At 28.2% G+C, this 17,980-nt stretch overlaps 1 protein-coding gene and 1 pseudogene across 1 annotated transcript; both read left to right on the top strand.

Annotated features, from left to right (window-relative positions):
- LOC113370048 overlaps nucleotides 1-17,980 on the top strand; it is a 61,272-nt pseudogene that overhangs the window by 21,009 nt on the left and 22,283 nt on the right.
- On the top strand, nucleotides 9,074-13,116 carry LOC113370050 (dystrobrevin beta-like). The gene is made up of 11 exons (XM_026610706.1): nucleotides 9,074-9,212; nucleotides 9,811-10,024; nucleotides 10,148-10,233; nucleotides 10,308-10,459; nucleotides 10,676-10,784; nucleotides 10,918-11,084; nucleotides 11,153-11,280; nucleotides 11,433-11,613; nucleotides 11,917-12,047; nucleotides 12,332-12,506; nucleotides 12,720-13,116. The coding sequence occupies exons 1-11, from the start codon at nucleotides 9,074-9,076 to the stop codon at nucleotides 12,903-12,905; spliced, it is 1,668 nt and encodes a 555-aa protein (XP_026466491.1). The 3' UTR covers nucleotides 12,906-13,116.

A 17,980-nucleotide genomic window follows, 5' to 3' on the forward strand; every position in this document is an offset into this window, starting at 1 on the left:
TTAGTAATCGAATCACACACACATACACACACACACACATATATATATATATATATATATATATATATATATATATATAATATTATAGAGTCTTGGATTGAAGAAGTTTAAGACATTTTGAATTACAAAAGTTTGTTTCTTTGTCTGAAAATAAATTTATAAAATCCCCTTTTTTCATTCAATCTTTTTAAAAAGGTTTTAGTGTATAATCAATCATACAGGTAGTTAACTTTGTTTTCCAGCAACCTTTTCTTAAAACTTTCTAATTTTTTAACATTTTTAATATTTTGTTATATAGTCCACTGATTTATTTTTATCATTTTCATTTTTGATATTGTCATATTTCTGTACATTATTTTTTCCACAATTTTTTTCATTTTATATAAAAAATCATCATCTTTTGCTTTTCTTAAACATATTGTTTGATTAAAACTTATCAAGATTATGTTTCTTGAAGATGGAACGTACCTAGTTCCGAAACGTCGATAGTAATAAAAGAAACGAAAGAAAAGAAATAAAAGATAGTAAATAAAATAAATGAAGAAATGTTTTTTAAAAAACTTTCTTGTTTTTTATTACTTTTGGATTTTTTGTTCGAAGCTCTACAATATATATATATATATAATATATATATATATATATATATATATATATAATTTTTTCTACGAGCCGATAGTGGTTTACCTTGAGGAACTTTACTAATCACAATGCTATTATCACTTGTATTTTTTTACAACTCTTTGAATATAGTCTTCATGTTAGTAAGTTAACCAAATATAAATTTTACTACTTAGTTATTAAAATATATAATATATTTATAATATATCAAATTTAACCTAAACTGCATAGCTATTTTAGTAGTTGACCTTAACTATTTCTACTGTTTTATTTTGATATTATTGCAGAAACATGTGACTTTATGCCATTAAACCTTTTGTTAAACAGGCTATTTCTGCTGCAGTTTATGTTTTTAGGTGACTTGTTTTTGCAATAAATTATCATTTATTAGAATAAACACCGTTGGAACTACAAACAGAAGTTGAAGTCGAGAACATAAGTTATTGTATTACTCGTTTGTTCTAAAATTAAAATATTTGCTATTTCATTACCACCGAATATATATGTATATATTATATATATATATATATATATATTTGAAGTACACACATTTAAATCGTTAAATGTTTTTTTATTCTTATTGCTGAAGACCATTTTATGGATAATCAAGTTAGTTAGTCATTTTGGATGTAAAGGGCTATCATGGGTGGCTTCCATCAGCTTTGATACCAAATTTTAACTGTATACCATTACCATATTATCCGAATGAAAAAAATGCAAATTTATATTATTTGCCTCTGTTGCAATCATTTAATGTCTTGGTACTATTGCAAATAAACTTTATCAATTTTCTTCAGCAGCATTTTTATAATCGGATTTTGATAACGCTTGAACTGCGCAATTGCTCTTCGACTTAATAATAATGTAATAAAGACTCTATATTAATATCGCTATGCTGTTGCAAATATTACATATTTAAATATTGATGTCGACATCATAATTCTGTAGGAAGACTTATATTTCTTTATATTATATCACCCGCATATATATAAAATTATTATACATACTATAAGACAGGGCATGGACAAGGTTTCTTGAAAATGTTTTTGTCACAACTAATTTGCTAACAGAAAACTGCATTTAGTATTTTTAAATATACATGGAATGTTTATTCACATAAATATAGGTACATTAAACTAATTTTATAACTGAAAATTAAGATGTTGTACATTAATTTATAAAAAACGTAGAAATATGATTTCAAAATTCATCTTTTTGAAGCTAGATTCATGTTGTGGTCTGTTGCTCCTTGGAAAACAAATCAGGTGCACAAAATGCATGTGTCGTTTAAATTATCTTCTTTACCATCATGTATTATCTAATTAAATCATAAATAAAAGTAGTATACTGTTTATGGACACAAACCTAATTATTACAAATAAACCTTATATTTTTATATAGAGCCACAAAATGTTTCATACCTCACTTTTTCTAACTCTGAAGCAATGACAACAAATTGTATGCTAATTAATGTAACGCACATTCCGATTTCCTACACCAATGCATTTTCTGGTAGGTCGTTTACTGTTAAATGCATTCATAACAAGGATATCACTGATTTAGAATTTTCAAGAACTTTATAATAAAATTATGCATTTGATATTACTATTGTTGCTTTTTGTCGATAAACTCTATAATAATTTTATAACAATTTGAATAGCCGTTTTGGAGCTGTTTAGTGACTACACATGTGTAGAAGATTTATATATATATATATATATATATATATATATATATATATATATATGATGGAATAAAATCCGAAATGGTTTTATCATATTTCTTTAGACCGACGGATAAAATTTGATTATTATATTCCCTATATCGTATATCTTATAAACCCACGCCAATGCAGATGGCTCATATGGCTTTTCTGGTAACCAATATCCATACAATTTTACTCTTGGGACAAAATCTAATAATATGAAAACGAGATAAAGTATCAAAACTTTAGTTTATCAATCAGCAAAAAGTATCTCATTATGAAATAATAATTTGTAAACCTAAACATAATATGTAAAACCATTTTCACACAAGATATTACTTTTTTATGGTAATAATAATAATGATGGTAAATAGTAACATATGATAACGGTTAAGAATATTGATTCTAATTATGACTGCAATTTCTGATTTAAATCTGTATTTGGTTTGTGACTACTTTTTCACTTACATAAACCATTTTATTTGTATTATTATCTAAATAATATTAATAATAGAAACACAAAATGCATTACTTTTTGAATGGTTATGTTTTTCCATAAAAAGAGTAGTAATATTGCGTGATGATGGTTTTCCGTTCTTATAGAAAGTTCTATAATTCGTTTAGGAATCGTTTCAGTCGATATCAAAACTCCTCATTTTCAGTTTCGAGGAGTGTTGCTGCACATATACGTTATAGCATTTATTCTCACCAGAGCCGAATTTCTAGTCATATCTAAAAAAGAAAATAATTAATATAATAATGGAAATAAAATATTTGACTTGTATATAGCAAAAAGAGCGACATATGACAAAACAAGAAGCAATCTGTATCTCTCGAATCTCTTCCAAAAATAAATTAAATAACTATTTCGTTAATTTTTTGTGAAAACGATTTCGCGAAAACAGTTTTGGAAAAAGCCCAATACGGATCAAAAGATATATAGAGATATATATAATTTTTGCTTGAAATTTAGGAGTCTGGCTCGCCGAGACCATTTTAACGGTTATAAATCATTATGCTAAAAGCTTATATCTTATATTACTGGAATACACTGAAGTATGTATTTTGATCCGATTTTTGTTACACTAATCTGCTAATTAGGTTATAGCAAGAATTTTACTCTACTTTTTTATCTGAAAATTTCTTGTAAACAGTTTATTATTTGGTGTATCAGTCTCTAAAGAACCTAGTAGTTCTCACAATCACAAAATAAAACGAAAAGATGTTTTGATGATTGAGAGATGATTTATTACCTTTACCAAAAATACTATTATTTCATTTGGATCTTTATTATACTAATTTTCTAATTATTTTATTGTGAGAATTTTTTTTCTACTTTCATATGTCTAAGCAAACTCATATCAATAGTATCAATTTTATCAAAGTTTGGTATACAATTTTTTTAACTAAGGAAATTTGCTTCTCAATCAAACGTGATAAGGATTCAAAGATGCCAAAATAAATGACTAAAATAAATCTTGAATGCCAAAACGCTGATAGGGGCTTTGACAGAAATTCACAAAATATCACATGGGGGAGGGCATGGTCTAGTAAGATACTACGTGTATTTATTTTTTACATGAATTTAAAAAAAAAACAGAATTTTCAAAAAGATCCAAAACTTTACTATTGTTTCTAGGTACTGAAATACTCGTGACCCCACCAAAGGTAGGGAGAGTGATTTCAAATTACATCACGTATCACCAAGGGGGAGTGGGTTTCAAAAATCTTAGAAAAAATAAACTGCCCACAATATACGAACACATTCAGACAATTACAAAAGCTGCATTGAGGACCATCCAAACCAACTTGATAGGGAACAACTTTATTGCTGTCCATTTCAGGAAATATATATGAAATAACAATTTTGAATGCCAAAACGCCTATAGGGGGTTTGACAGAAAATCACAAAGTAGCACATGGGGGAGGGCAGGGTCTAGTAAGATACTACGTGTATTTATTTATTACCTGAAATTTAAAAAAATCCGAAAATTTTCAAAAAAGATCCAAAGTTTCAGGATTGTTTCTTAGTACTAAAATTCTCGTGATCTTTGGTGGTGAAGGGAGGGTGATTTCAAACGTATCACCGAAAGGGAGGGGTCCAAAAACCCTTAGAAATTGATCACATGATTAATGGACGGCTCCTGAACACAATGAACTATGAAATACGAACACATTCAGACAATTACAAAATCGCCATCGAGGATCATCAAAACCAACTTCACAGAGAAGTGTTTCACTTTTGTCCATTTCAGGACAACATGTAAAATTACTATATAATATCAAAAGTTACCAACATTTGTAATATTTAAAAAAATATATGTACTACAGACGCATAAGGTTATCAGATTCGAAAACAGTCATGGTGTTACAAACTTCTGATATTTCTATTATTATTATCCAAATCTGAATACGGGCGTGATCGTCTACTCCTTGGGTATCTTCTTGGCGTGTTCGAAACCGGATTCACCGTTGGCGCGCGCGGCGTATTGATCTGACGTCAGTGAAACCCCGGAACTACTACTACCCTTACAATGGCTTCCCCAAACCGCCCTTGCGGAGATACACCACCTGATGCAACCCCCGACCGGAACGGCACGTAAACGTAATAGGTAGGCGCGTGTTGGGCTCCCTGTGACCCATTTGACGTATTGGTGTCTTATCAAATGACTTAACGCAATGCGGGAATGACTTGAATGGAAAAACTGGAAAATAAAACATCGCTAATGCGAATTTTATATTAGCTTATCAAATTATTAATTCATGATGTTTTTTAAAAATATTTTTGAATTATAAATGCAAGTAATGGATGGATGCTCTTTAATTTTAATGTAACTCTTGTAATTTCACGATTTAATTATTAACGTATTTGCTTTTTGTTTACAGTATGTATTGATAATTATTTATTAAAAAATTGGATTCTTGTACAGATTGATAGTACAAAATATTAACTAGTGGTGCATGACCTTGTGCCTTAGAGCAAATTGCTAGAACTCACCGTACCGTGATTTAATATTTTTAAAAACTCAAAAAAAAAATTAGATTTTTTTTGAGAACTTTGAATATCTTTGAATTTTTTTTTTGAAAATTTTGAAAACTTTTGAAGAATTCAAGTATTGAAATTTTTTAAAAAAAAAATGCTTGTTTTCAACATAACGAAAGTTTTAGAAAAAATTGAGAATTTTTGCAAATACTGATATATTTTTAAGACTGATTTTAATTTTTTTTTTTTGAAAGTTTGCGAAAGCTTTTTGATCCATACTGTCGAAAATATCAAATTTCAGACCCCCAAACGACATTTTTTTAAACTTTTTTTTTTAATCTCTGTAACCGCTGGTTTGCCTTTGCAAAAATTTAATCAATTCTTCATTACGTCAATACAAGTGAAATGTTTTTTGAATCATCCAAATCGGATGCTTTGTTCTCTCAAAAACTTAACTGCCATTTTATGCACTTTCCGAAACGGCTGGGCCAACTTTTACCAAAATCTAATCAGCACATCTCATAAAGATATGCTGAAATTTTTATTTTTGATTTTTGGACGATTGCTATAACTTATCAGAAAAAAGTTTAAGTAAATGCCATTTGACTGTAGAAAATCAGATATTTTCGAAAGCTTGGATTAACCGACATATGCCATATTCATATTGGAATGAATGGGTATCAAAAACTTATGTTAAAATTAAAAAAAAAACAATTTTTAAAAAATATAAGTATTTTCAAAAAATACTGAATTTTTTCAATTATTTTAATATTCAAGTTTTTAAAAATTTTCAAACATATTCAAATAAAATTCAAAATTCGAAAAAAATTCTATATTTTTTTGGGCATTTATAAATGTTTAATTATAAATTATATATTATATAGAAAAACCTTCAGCAAATTGCCTTAAAGCACGATGCACACTATTTTGATACCAAAATTGGCATGTTAAGAAATATCATTCAAACTTTAGGCTTTTAAAAATTTGATGATAATTTGTAACCTGTAATAGCAGTAAATCAAAAGTTTGTACTTCTAGGCCATCAATCGTGTTAAAAAAAGTTGCAAGATTGGAGATTGGTCTCTTGATAATTAAATTTCTTGTTCTATGAAAGTCATTATTAATCACATTTTCCAAGTTTTCAGCTAAGTTTAACAATTAATTTGTTGAAGATTTCTCCTTTTTTATTTTTGTCTTAAACCTTACATAATTGCAAATCGTGCAAAACCTCCTTTAATATCGAAATTCACTTCGTTTACTTCAACAATCAATGTGTTCGCCAGCTGTTAGAATTTACATGTCTACTTCAAATATTTCTTCAAGTTGGACGTGTGAGCCAAAAATATTCTTATTCCTCAAACCATCAAATAGTAAAATCTTTTCGTATCACTCGATTCATTAATACATCAACGCATGTTAGGTATATAATACTCGTATATATTTTACGTATATGAGATCATCATCAAATCAAATAGCTTCCGTGCGCTACATATGTTTGTGCTAACGTGTTATTCAGATTCCTCAGCTCATAAATCAATTACTTTAATAGTGTTTATATAGCAGAGTATTTTATATTTATTATTCGAGTTGGGTATTGAGTGATATGTGTTTTGATTATAAAGCAGATCAAAGAATACACTTGAGAATTTGTTAATACAGTATTGCCTTTAAACAGCTATTCGAGTATCTATTTATTAAACTGAATGAAATTGATATTAGTAGTTTGAATAGTTAGTCATCATAAAACTTTAAATTATTATTTACTCGAGTTTAATTAACACAAATATTTTGATTTTGTATATAGAGTGTTTATATCTACGACATTTAATGAAAATATGGGATTGGGTATAAATCTACTTGAATCCACTACCAAGATTGTACATTTTCTACAATGATTGTAAATTGAATATTCCGTAAAATTCTAATTTGTGAGATATCTTTACCTTTTCTAAATACTTTACCTTACCGATATTTTATATTGAAGCCTGGCTTATAAAAATCGAAGAGACGGTACTCCAAAGCTAGTATTCCAAATACTTTGTTATTTTTATCATGTTCTTTTAAAATAAACAGATGCAATGTTTATCATTCCCAATGCAAGAATAATATTTTCTGCACACGTAAACGTAACCAGAATAGATTTATGTGTAAAATGACTCACAATCAGTATCAATTCAAGATGTGATTTGTGAAGATTTTTCTTAATCATGCAAATTTGATAAATAAATGGTTTTTGTTCGAAACGCTTTAAATATAATAGACATTATTAAAAACATGAAGTGATCTGGCTATTTAGAATATTTATATTTATAATACACTTTGCACTTCGAACAATATTTTTGAACTTAATCATCTTTAATTTTTTAGAAATTTCTATAATATGGAAACATTATAGTTGTACGAGTATGTATGTATATGAAATTTACAATTTACATACTTAGCGTTATATAAACAATTAACAAATATACATTATATATTGTTATTAGCACTTTAACTATTTGTAGTTTGTTCAAAATATTTCAATTGAAATGTCTTTTTGTAATTAGAAGGTTCACCTTTAATTGCACTCGTCGTTTAGACGTCGTCTTGTGCAATTAAGAAATTAGTTCAGCTTAGTTACTACAAATTAAGTTCGGAATCTTTTAATACTCTAAAAACTTCCAAGTCAATCGATAGCATCCAGTGAGTCATGATCTTGGCAAAATTTATTACAAATGTAATTTATATATATCAAAACATTATGCAATATAATAAGCACGTTATATTTGATACTACTAGCAGTTATAGTTATTAAATTTGCTGATTGATAAATTGATAAAACTTTGATTTGTTTATATTTTCAGTAAAAAAATGTAATGAACATTATCGACTATACAATACTTTTACAAAACAAATTACATATATTTTGTTATAAATTTGTTATTTGTAAAATATTGAGACCTACAATAATCTGTACTGTGGTCATTATATGAAGTTTTTGTATAATATTATTTAACGTACATATTTTACAAATCTGTTATATAAATTAATAACTGTAATAATAAAACATAATCTAAATTATCTATTCTTATATAGATATATTAATAACTTATAAGCAATTAATGAATGATCCGTTATGATATGAAAAATCAGTTGCATCATATCCAGAAATGATCACAAATCACTGCAAAGACATTGTTTCCGCAATATCTGTAATACTTTATTATTAGACAATTAACACCGTAATCGCCACGATACTATATAAAAAAATCACATAGGCCATGATACCTTTATTAAATTATTTAATTGAAAATGTATCAAGAAAACTTATTTGTTACCCCCCAAATCGCGTATATCAGTCATATATGTCTGACGTGGCTCATGCAGAACTTTTTAGCGTCAGTCACATATGCCTGACATGGCAATTAAAGGGTCAAAGTCAAGATACATTTGTTCCTAATTAGTAGCAAGTTTCCTAACAAAATTCACTTGAGATGTTATTTGCATATTTCACAAATCTGTTATCTAATAACAGTAAAAATAAAAAAAAAAAATTTTTTAATAAATATATTAATAGTTTATAAACAATTAATGAATGATCCACAATAACATAAAAAATCAGTTACTTCATATCTAGAAATGACCAGATCCATAAGGCACCTAATGCCTTTAGGTACATATGTATTTAGAATTACATTTTTATTATAACTGTACACGATATGGAAAATTAGAAAAGTTAAATTATGAAATTCAAAATTAATAAGTTTTTATTCATCTTTTTCTCCAGGATGCAATCACAGCAGGACTTGACCGTGGACGCGCGGTTGCAGATGCTGCACGAGATGCGCAATCTTGGCTACGATCAAATTCGTTTTGCTTGCTACAGGACGGCTTGCAAATTACGATTCGTGCAAAAAGCGGCAAATCGTGAGTATGACAGCAGTTTCTGCGACAGCAATCAGTAATAGAATTAGAAAACAACTATTGTTTTTAAATGCTTGTGTAAGCTGTTGGTATGGACGTTCAAATCAAAATAAAATTAATTGAAACCAGCTAAATTAAATAATTGAATCTCAATTGCTAAGATGTTATTGTTTAAATATTGCTACACAATCTATTATTGACTAATAATTATACCAGTGACGCAATATCACAATACACTTTTGATTCCAACGATTGTTATTTTATTTTTTATTTGTCTTGATTCTATCACTAATTCCATTTCTTTAAAATTAGTTCACGATTTTTTATTGGCCTCGCTTACTTATGTTAGAGAATTTAGCCACCTACAAAATTTCATGTTTTTATATTCTATATCATCTTTATATATTCTACACTATCTTACATGTATATCCTCTGTTATCTATCTATCTTATTCGATCAAATCTTTAACTTCTTCTCAACTGATTTCTTCTTTCTTTTTTTTTCTTCTAAATCTGATCTTCTATAATTCTTCTATTGCTTTTTCTTATTTGATTTTGCTTTGAAAATCATAAGTCATAAATAAGAATTAAATTCTTTTCAGTTCATATGGTGGATATTTGGAATGTTATAGAAGCATTTCGCGAAAATAGTCTGAACACATTAGATCCACAAATGGAAGTCAATGTATCACGTTTGGAAACTTTGATTTCTTCACTGTATCATAATCTAAATAAAAGATTACCACCAGCAAGTCAAGTCAGCGTCGAAGGCTGTGCTGGTTTACTCCTAAATTGGTTGTTAGCTGCATATACAAGGTAATAATTTATAAGGTAAAATAAGGTTTATAATTGTTTAAATAATTATTTTATAAAAATTACACGTACTTATTAAAATATGTATAAAATAATTATGTATGTAATGTTTTTTTTATATTTTAGTGATAATGTTGGTAAGATCCGAGTGTTTTCGATAAAAGTAGCATTAGCTACAATGTGTGCTGGTAAACTAATGGATAAACTAAGATGTAAGTAAAATTTCAAAGTAAACAAAAATGATGAAACAAATTTAAATTATCTTACTTTAAAATTTTTCTCTTAGATATATTTTCACAGATATCAGATGGAGCAGGACAGTTATTACCTTGGCGTCTTGGTGAATATTTAAGAGAAGTTCTAGCTCTTCCAGCAGCAGTTTATGAGTCTCCTTCATTTTCATACAGTGATGAGGCGATGAACTCAATGCTTCCACAGGTAAATATAAATCGATATAAATTTTACATAGAAACTTGAGAGTACTTAATTTAATTATCACGAACCTAATAAATATAATTAGTACAACGCGATGCTATTTTGTGTTTTATATTATACTCTTATGATATCTTCAATGTAAACTTTTTGATTAAACTCCGTTTAATTAAACTATTGTTCTGAATTCATTATTTACAGTATATATTAATATTTTATTAGGGTTCCAAAGTTACAGTAAATGATTTCATGGATACAATGATGAGTGATCCAGGTCCACCTTGCTTGGTTTGGTTGCCATTATTGCATCGTTTGGCAAGTGTTGAAAATGGTAAATGAAATCTAATATTTTTTAATTAAATTAAGCTTCTACTTAGTACATGCAAACACAAGATGTTCAATGTGAATGATTGCTTATTGTGATATTAATGGTTGTACTATTAAGATAATATTATTTATTTCAGTTTCTCATCCCACTGTCTGTTCAGCGTGCCAACGAGAGAATTTTACTGGTTTCCGATATAGGTGTCAAAGATGTCATGGATATCAACTTTGTCAAGATTGTTTCTGGAGAGGAAAGGTTTCCAATGGACATACCACAGATCATGAAGTCAAGGAATATTCTAGCTATGTAAGTGCTTACGATGAGAGTTGTTTGAGAATAAATTTTATTTACATTATTATTTTAATATATTTCAGAAATCACCTAGCAAACAAATAGGCCATACTTTAAGAAAATCATTCCGTTGTGTTCCCGAAAAGACTAAAAATAATTTGCCAAGATTTCCTGATCAACCGGAAAAGACTCTTAACTTATCACATATTGTGTATGTATAATCTAACATTATGCATTTTTTTATTGTTACTTATTTACAATATTTTATCATTGTTTATATAAATTATTGGATTTGATGAAATGCTTAAAATACTATGACTTTATAGCCTTATTGCTGTAGTAATCTGAAATATAATATTTTAGGCCACCTTCTCCAGTGCCCTGCCATACTGGTTTTTCAGAATTTAATGATGCACCCACCGGACCCCCAGAACCACCAAGTGCTCGTTCTCTTACTCTCGATAGCAGAACAATGACTCTGGACGATGAACACAAACTGATTGCTCGATATGCTGCACGTTTGGCCCAAGAAAATAGAAGCATGGTAAATTAGATTTAATTGTTAATTGATTAAATATTGTTGGTATTGGCAAATTTATTATCATTTGTTTTGATTATCACTTGTTTTAAAATAATTGAGCTTCTATAAATTTATGAATTTTTGACCATTTCATAATTTCAATGATATTGTAATATTATTGATTGGTAGACTGATCTCAAATATTTACTATAAGAAGTCTCAAATTGTGTTTTTGGAAAAAGTTAATAAACTGTAAGTAGGTACATGTTATATTCAGTACTACTGAAAAATGTAAATCTATATCTTATATCTAACTGAATTTTTCAGCGAGGATCCGGGCAAGCTTTAGATCGATGTGATTCTGGCCTGGGTTTAGATGGATCAAGGGCTCAACGAGAACTCATCACACAACTTGAAGTTAAAAACAGAGAAATAATGCGAGAGATTGCAAGGTTAAGGTATATTAATACCATTTGCTTTTATATTTTGCTTCTTTTATTAATTTTTTTTGTAATTTAATTTGCAGAGAAAGTTTTAGATATTATTTATATTCTTTTTTTTTTTTTGAGGTCAGTATGAAACACTTTCAGATAAATATTCTTACTACACAGCTTGTTTTTTCTAGAATTTGTACACTAGGTTAAACTATATTTTCAATTTCATTTTAGCTTCACATTTTGTTGTTAAAATTTTAATCATTTAATGTAAGTTTTTGATATATTTGTTGTCTACTAAATTTTAGACGTCAACAAGAAATTGAGGGATCTGGTGGTGGGACTAGAGAAAGTCCTGCATTGGTAACTGAATTAAGAGCTTTAAGATTGAGGAAAGGTGAATTAGAAGGACATTTAGGTGCTCTACAAGAATCTCGAAAACAACTTATGGGTCAGCTTGAAGGACTTATGAAAATGTTGAAGGTATTTTTATAATAATAAATAGAAAACTATTAGGTTCATATGTAATAAAAATATAAGTTTTTAGATAAAGTTTACATGGGTAAAACCAAAAACGTAAAAATTCTAAAATAATTTTTAATTTTATTTTGTTTTTTAAGAGGACATTAAATGAAAATTAAAACTTTGAAAACAAGTAGTGTATTATAATTTATGTTCTTATGTTTTTTACTATAGACACATCAAGCATCACCAAGATCTACTCCAAATTCAAGCCCAAGATCTGCCAAATCACCTCCAATTCCAACAACTGGCTCAGTTCCTTCACCTGCACCAACCAGATCAGCACCAGCTACACCAGCCGGAACGTTAACGCAAGTTGCACAACAAAATACAGGTGTCACAGTTAAATCAATTAAATAATAACAAAGTTGATGCTTAACAGTTTTTTGTGAAGCTTTGGTTAATGATGAATGTGTTTTCCATTTATTTTCTTTCGAAAGATTTTTATTAATTTATTCTTTGCTTGTTTTGCTTGTCCTACCCCAACAACTATTTCTTTATTATCCACTAATTATTTTTTAATTTTTTAAGACTGACGTTTTATCTTTGACTTTCATCCAGCAATATACGTCCGCGAAACATTGGTTGTGAAATCTTTTGTACTTTAATTTTTAAAAAACTATCTGAAGCAACTAATCATTGTTAATAAAGGAATTTGCTCAATGCAGTTTTGTTATCATTCAAATATTTGTATATTTATTATTATTTTATTATGAAAGTCGTTTGCACCATATTTAGTTTTTTGTCAACAAGTAATTTACATTTGATGAGCACAACATTTGGAATTTGTGAAATGGTTTTATTATTGAAACAGTATGTTCAAAACAACTGTTTGTTTGCTAGTTATTAAGTTGTTGTTTGAAGAATTTATATATTTATTATTATTTTATTAAATAAAATTTAATGCACTACTTCGTTTTTATTTTTGATATTATTTCCCTCTTTAACTTTATCTACTGTGTGAAATGCTTCTAGTAGTTTGAAGTTCTATGTCGTTTTTTGTGAGATTGACTGTTTTGTAAAAGATCTTGTACTTTTTATATAGCCTGAAGAAATTAATTAGTAAACATTAAATGACATTGACTAATCAATATGCCTGCTTGAAGATTTTTAATTTATTGTTCTAATGAAAAATAATTTACTATTTGTCCGTCTTTATAATACTGAATACAAATTAATAAATCAAAAATGGGTTTAAAAGACCTATCATATCGTAAGTGAAAATAAATTGAACATTACGTCACTTAATTATTTTCATTCAATCAAATTTCTGATATAAATATATTCAACGTTTTTAAGACTAAATGATATGAGCTTTAGGGATTATATGTTGTAAACTGATGATCGAGGTAGTTATATCTCATAAAGAAAAGCATAACAATAAAATGAATTTTTGTTAGAAAATAATAATACAAAGGTTTTGTAGAGTAACAATTTTTAACCGAGAAACAAAAAGACTAAAACTTCTATTAAATTCAATAAATTTCCACCGATTTTAATGCATTTTATTCTGATATTATTACTATTGAATTTACTAATTAAAGTTATAGAGTTTACGTTGATATTAATGCTATTTAAGTTAATAAAATAAGTTAGTCAATAATATTATAGTTGTATCTAATATTTTATGGCATTTTAATTAAAAATATATAAATATGTTACATCGATAATTTTAAATACTTATTATAGCTCTGTTCAATAAATTTGAAGGCAATAACTTGTTTTTATTCATCTTTATTTTTTTTACAAACTATCTAAAATAAAATGATTCATGTACAATTTTTTAAAAATAGATTATTTTGCATTTATAAACCTTGAACCCTGTGTTGATGATTGTATATATTTATAGTGTTTGAAAAAGGCTATTAATATATATAAAATTGTAGTTATTGTTATTTTTGATGTTGTGTTTCATATTTATTGTAAATTGAGCATGAAAGTTTGAAGTGTATTGGATTGATTTTTATCAAAAAGTATTGTTTTTTTATTTTATTACGTTGTAATAAATGTCAGACTAAAACTATTATTCTATATGTATTACACGATATATTTATTCATTTATCAGCGAAAATAAAAAACAAAACTAATAATTTTAAAATAGGCAATTTAGTCAATAAGATTTTTTTCAATAAGTAAATGGTTAAATTTAAAACTTTTATTGCTTTTTAACTTTTTTCAGAAGACTTTAATTTTATTTTTTACAATTTAGTTTGATGTATAAATTCAATATTCAAATCTATATTGTATCGAACATACTTAATATCAAAAATTATTTTTTCATAATTCAATAAATTTGTCTAGCATCTGATTCGTTAGTTGGAGTTCAAGGAGATGTTCGATCAGCTTTTGGATCAAACAATGCTATAGGTACATATTTTAAATTATAATTAAAATTCTATATTTATTCACTATAATCAATAATTGATTTATCTATTAGCAAATGGCTCGCAACCTCGAAGTCTTCGAACTGATCTATTATTTGCTGCTGATTCTGTTACAAACGCTATGTCAACCTTAGTAAGAGAACTTAATTCAGGTAAAAGATAATATTTAAATATTTAATTAAAATGATAATCAATATATATATATAATGCTTTATTATACTCGCTCTTATTATTAATTATTGATTGACTTTATTATTACTTTTCTTTTTGAAGGTTCCGATGATGAAGACTCTCAAAATATTCGTAAACCTCTAGGTAATACATACATATTTTAATTACTTTATAAATATTATTTTCTAATAAATAAATATTTTTTATCCATTTCAGATTACAATCGAGACTGTGACAATGATTATTCACCAGTTTCACATTTGTCCAAAAATAGAATATTGACGGGAGAGGTATATATCTTATATATAAAATATAGCATAACTACTTAATATTTTATTTACTAATTTTTTATAACAATTTAGCAGTTTAAAGATAATCAGGCAGATAGAAATAAATCTGGAAAAGTTGGTCTTGGAAATGGAACACAATAAGAAATGTTATACTATATATACTTATATGTTACAGTACTTATATCATTGTATTATATATAAATTATTGATTTATAAGTTAATAAAAGTTATAATAAACTAAAAAATATAAGTTGTTTTTGATTATATTAACAAGCTTCAATTAACTTCCCGAAGAATGAGAATGGTATGATTTTGCCAAAAAATCCGACAAGCTAATTTTATGTTTCTTCGACGATTTAAGTCAATCTCAATTGAGACCAAAATTGAAAAAAGTATGTAAATCAATTTTTTACTTTCGTCCAAGTTTTCTCAAAAACTGCAGCACCGATTTCAAAAATTTTAAATTTGATGAAACTCGATAAGAACTCGCTTTCCGAAAACTGAAAAAAATGATTTTTGAGAGTTTTAAATAAAAAAAAATGATTTGAAAAATTTAATTTTTTTATATATAGATTTTTTCGGAAAGTTTTGAACTTTTTTTAAAGCAATCACACTGCGTAGCTGTTTTGGAGACTATATATCGAAACATGTATCGTATATTGATACGGAACCCATAAAAATATAAACAAAATTTGTACTTATTATTAAAATCTCTATAAAATGTATCTGATAATATGATGTGCATATCTGATGATCAGTGGCGTCGGAACCGTGTGGGCTGTGTGGGCTTGAGCCCACCCATGATTTTTGATGGGCGAAACCGCTGGGACTTTTCTTCTCAAAAAATTAATCAGTCATTTCGTCAATACGAATAAAATGGTTTTTGAATCATTCAAATCGGACGCTTCGTAATTTCAAAAACAGAATTTTTGTTTTTTTTTTTTAAATTTTGTTTCCGAGAGGACCAGAGGAAAGGACAAAGCGGAGATTTTAGTCGGTATTGTAGCAAGGTGGTATTGAGTCCGACATACCCAGTCAAAAGACCAGTCTGGGATGCATAAAGACATTTTCTTCAAACAACTAACAACTTTAAGGGAAGTTAAGGGAGATGCAGTACAAAAAGGTTGCAAGCCCCTTCTTTAATACTAACGATCCTGGTCAATTTTATTTGAATTGCGGTTTTCATATTTATAAGTTTAAAGTGTATTAGATTGATTTTTGTATGTAAGAAGTATTGTTTTATTATTTTATTACGTTACAATAAAAGTCAGGCTAAAACTATTATTCTTTATACCCAGTCGAAAGACTAGTCTGGGACGCATAAAGGCATTTCCTTCTCTATACAAAAAAAAAACAAAAAAACAAGAACCCTAAGAGAAGTTAAAGAAAAACTAGTGGGGTGGGTGGCATCGTGCCTTAAGGCAAATTGCTGGAACTTAAGTAAAGTTAAATAAAAATTATTATCGATATACAAAAAATTAAAAAAAAAAAGTTGGAACAAAAACTTTTTTTTTCAAAATCATTTATTTTGTTAAGACAAGCAGAAAGTTATTTGAATCATCTAAATCAGACGCTTAGTTCTCTCAAAAACTGCCATTTTTTGCACATTTAGTTTTGTATCTCCAAAACCGCTGGACCTGCTTTTGCCAAAACCTAATCACCCCTTCTTCCCGTCAATACGAATTGAATGTTTTTTGGATCATTCAAATCGGATGCTTCGATCTCTCAAAAACTCAATTTATATTTTGTGCACTCTTTGCTCCATATCTACGAAACGGCTGGCCCTGCCTTTGCCAAAAACTAATCAGCACATCTCCCTATCAATGAAAATCGAATGTTTTTTTAACCATTCAAATCGGTTGATCCGTGTGCCCGAAAACGTGGACGAAAAATTGTATCCGTACATACATTCACACACACACGTCCATTTTTTCTGAGGTATGCCAAAAAGTTCAGAAACCTTCAAAACGTCGAGAAATGTAAAAATTTTCAATTCCGATTTTCGGCGCATTACAATAACTTACCCTACGGGAAGTTAATAAGGGAAGTGCAGTACAAAAAGGTTGACAATCCCTGCTTCAATTCTAACGATCCTGGTCAACTTCATTTGAATTGCGGTCTAGTTTTCCCGAACACTATTGCCACCTGTCGTCGATCTATGAATCTAGGCCGCAACCAGTGCGCGTACCGCGCTCCGGCGGCATCAACTGTCATTTCCCCAGCGTGAGTCGGCCGCTCGGCTCAGCTGTCAGTTACAGTTTGTGAGTGAACCGATGAGAATGAGGTTGTGTAGTTAAAATTCATTGTTATACGTTGACATGTGCAGTAATTCCGTTCATCGAGTTTGATTAAGAAATATACCCACCAAATTCTTCGTTGAAGGTAAATTCAGAATCATTTAATTTGTTAATAGTTATTATTTCGATGCCAAGGACGAGTTACATAAAACTTGTCACGATAATTGTACTAGGAAGTAATTACGACGGAAGAGGATGAATGATACTAATTGTTGTGTATGGGAATGATTTGATGATTATTTTGTTGAATTTGTTGCGCAATATGGATAATTTGTAGAATCGTATCGTGAGTG

The sequence above is a fragment of the Ctenocephalides felis genome, unplaced genomic scaffold (assembly GCF_003426905.1).
Source record: "Ctenocephalides felis isolate EL2017-DRISC unplaced genomic scaffold, ASM342690v1 CF-g0.4_SCAFFOLD_01492, whole genome shotgun sequence".
Classification (NCBI taxonomy): Eukaryota; Metazoa; Arthropoda; class Insecta; order Siphonaptera; family Pulicidae; genus Ctenocephalides; species Ctenocephalides felis.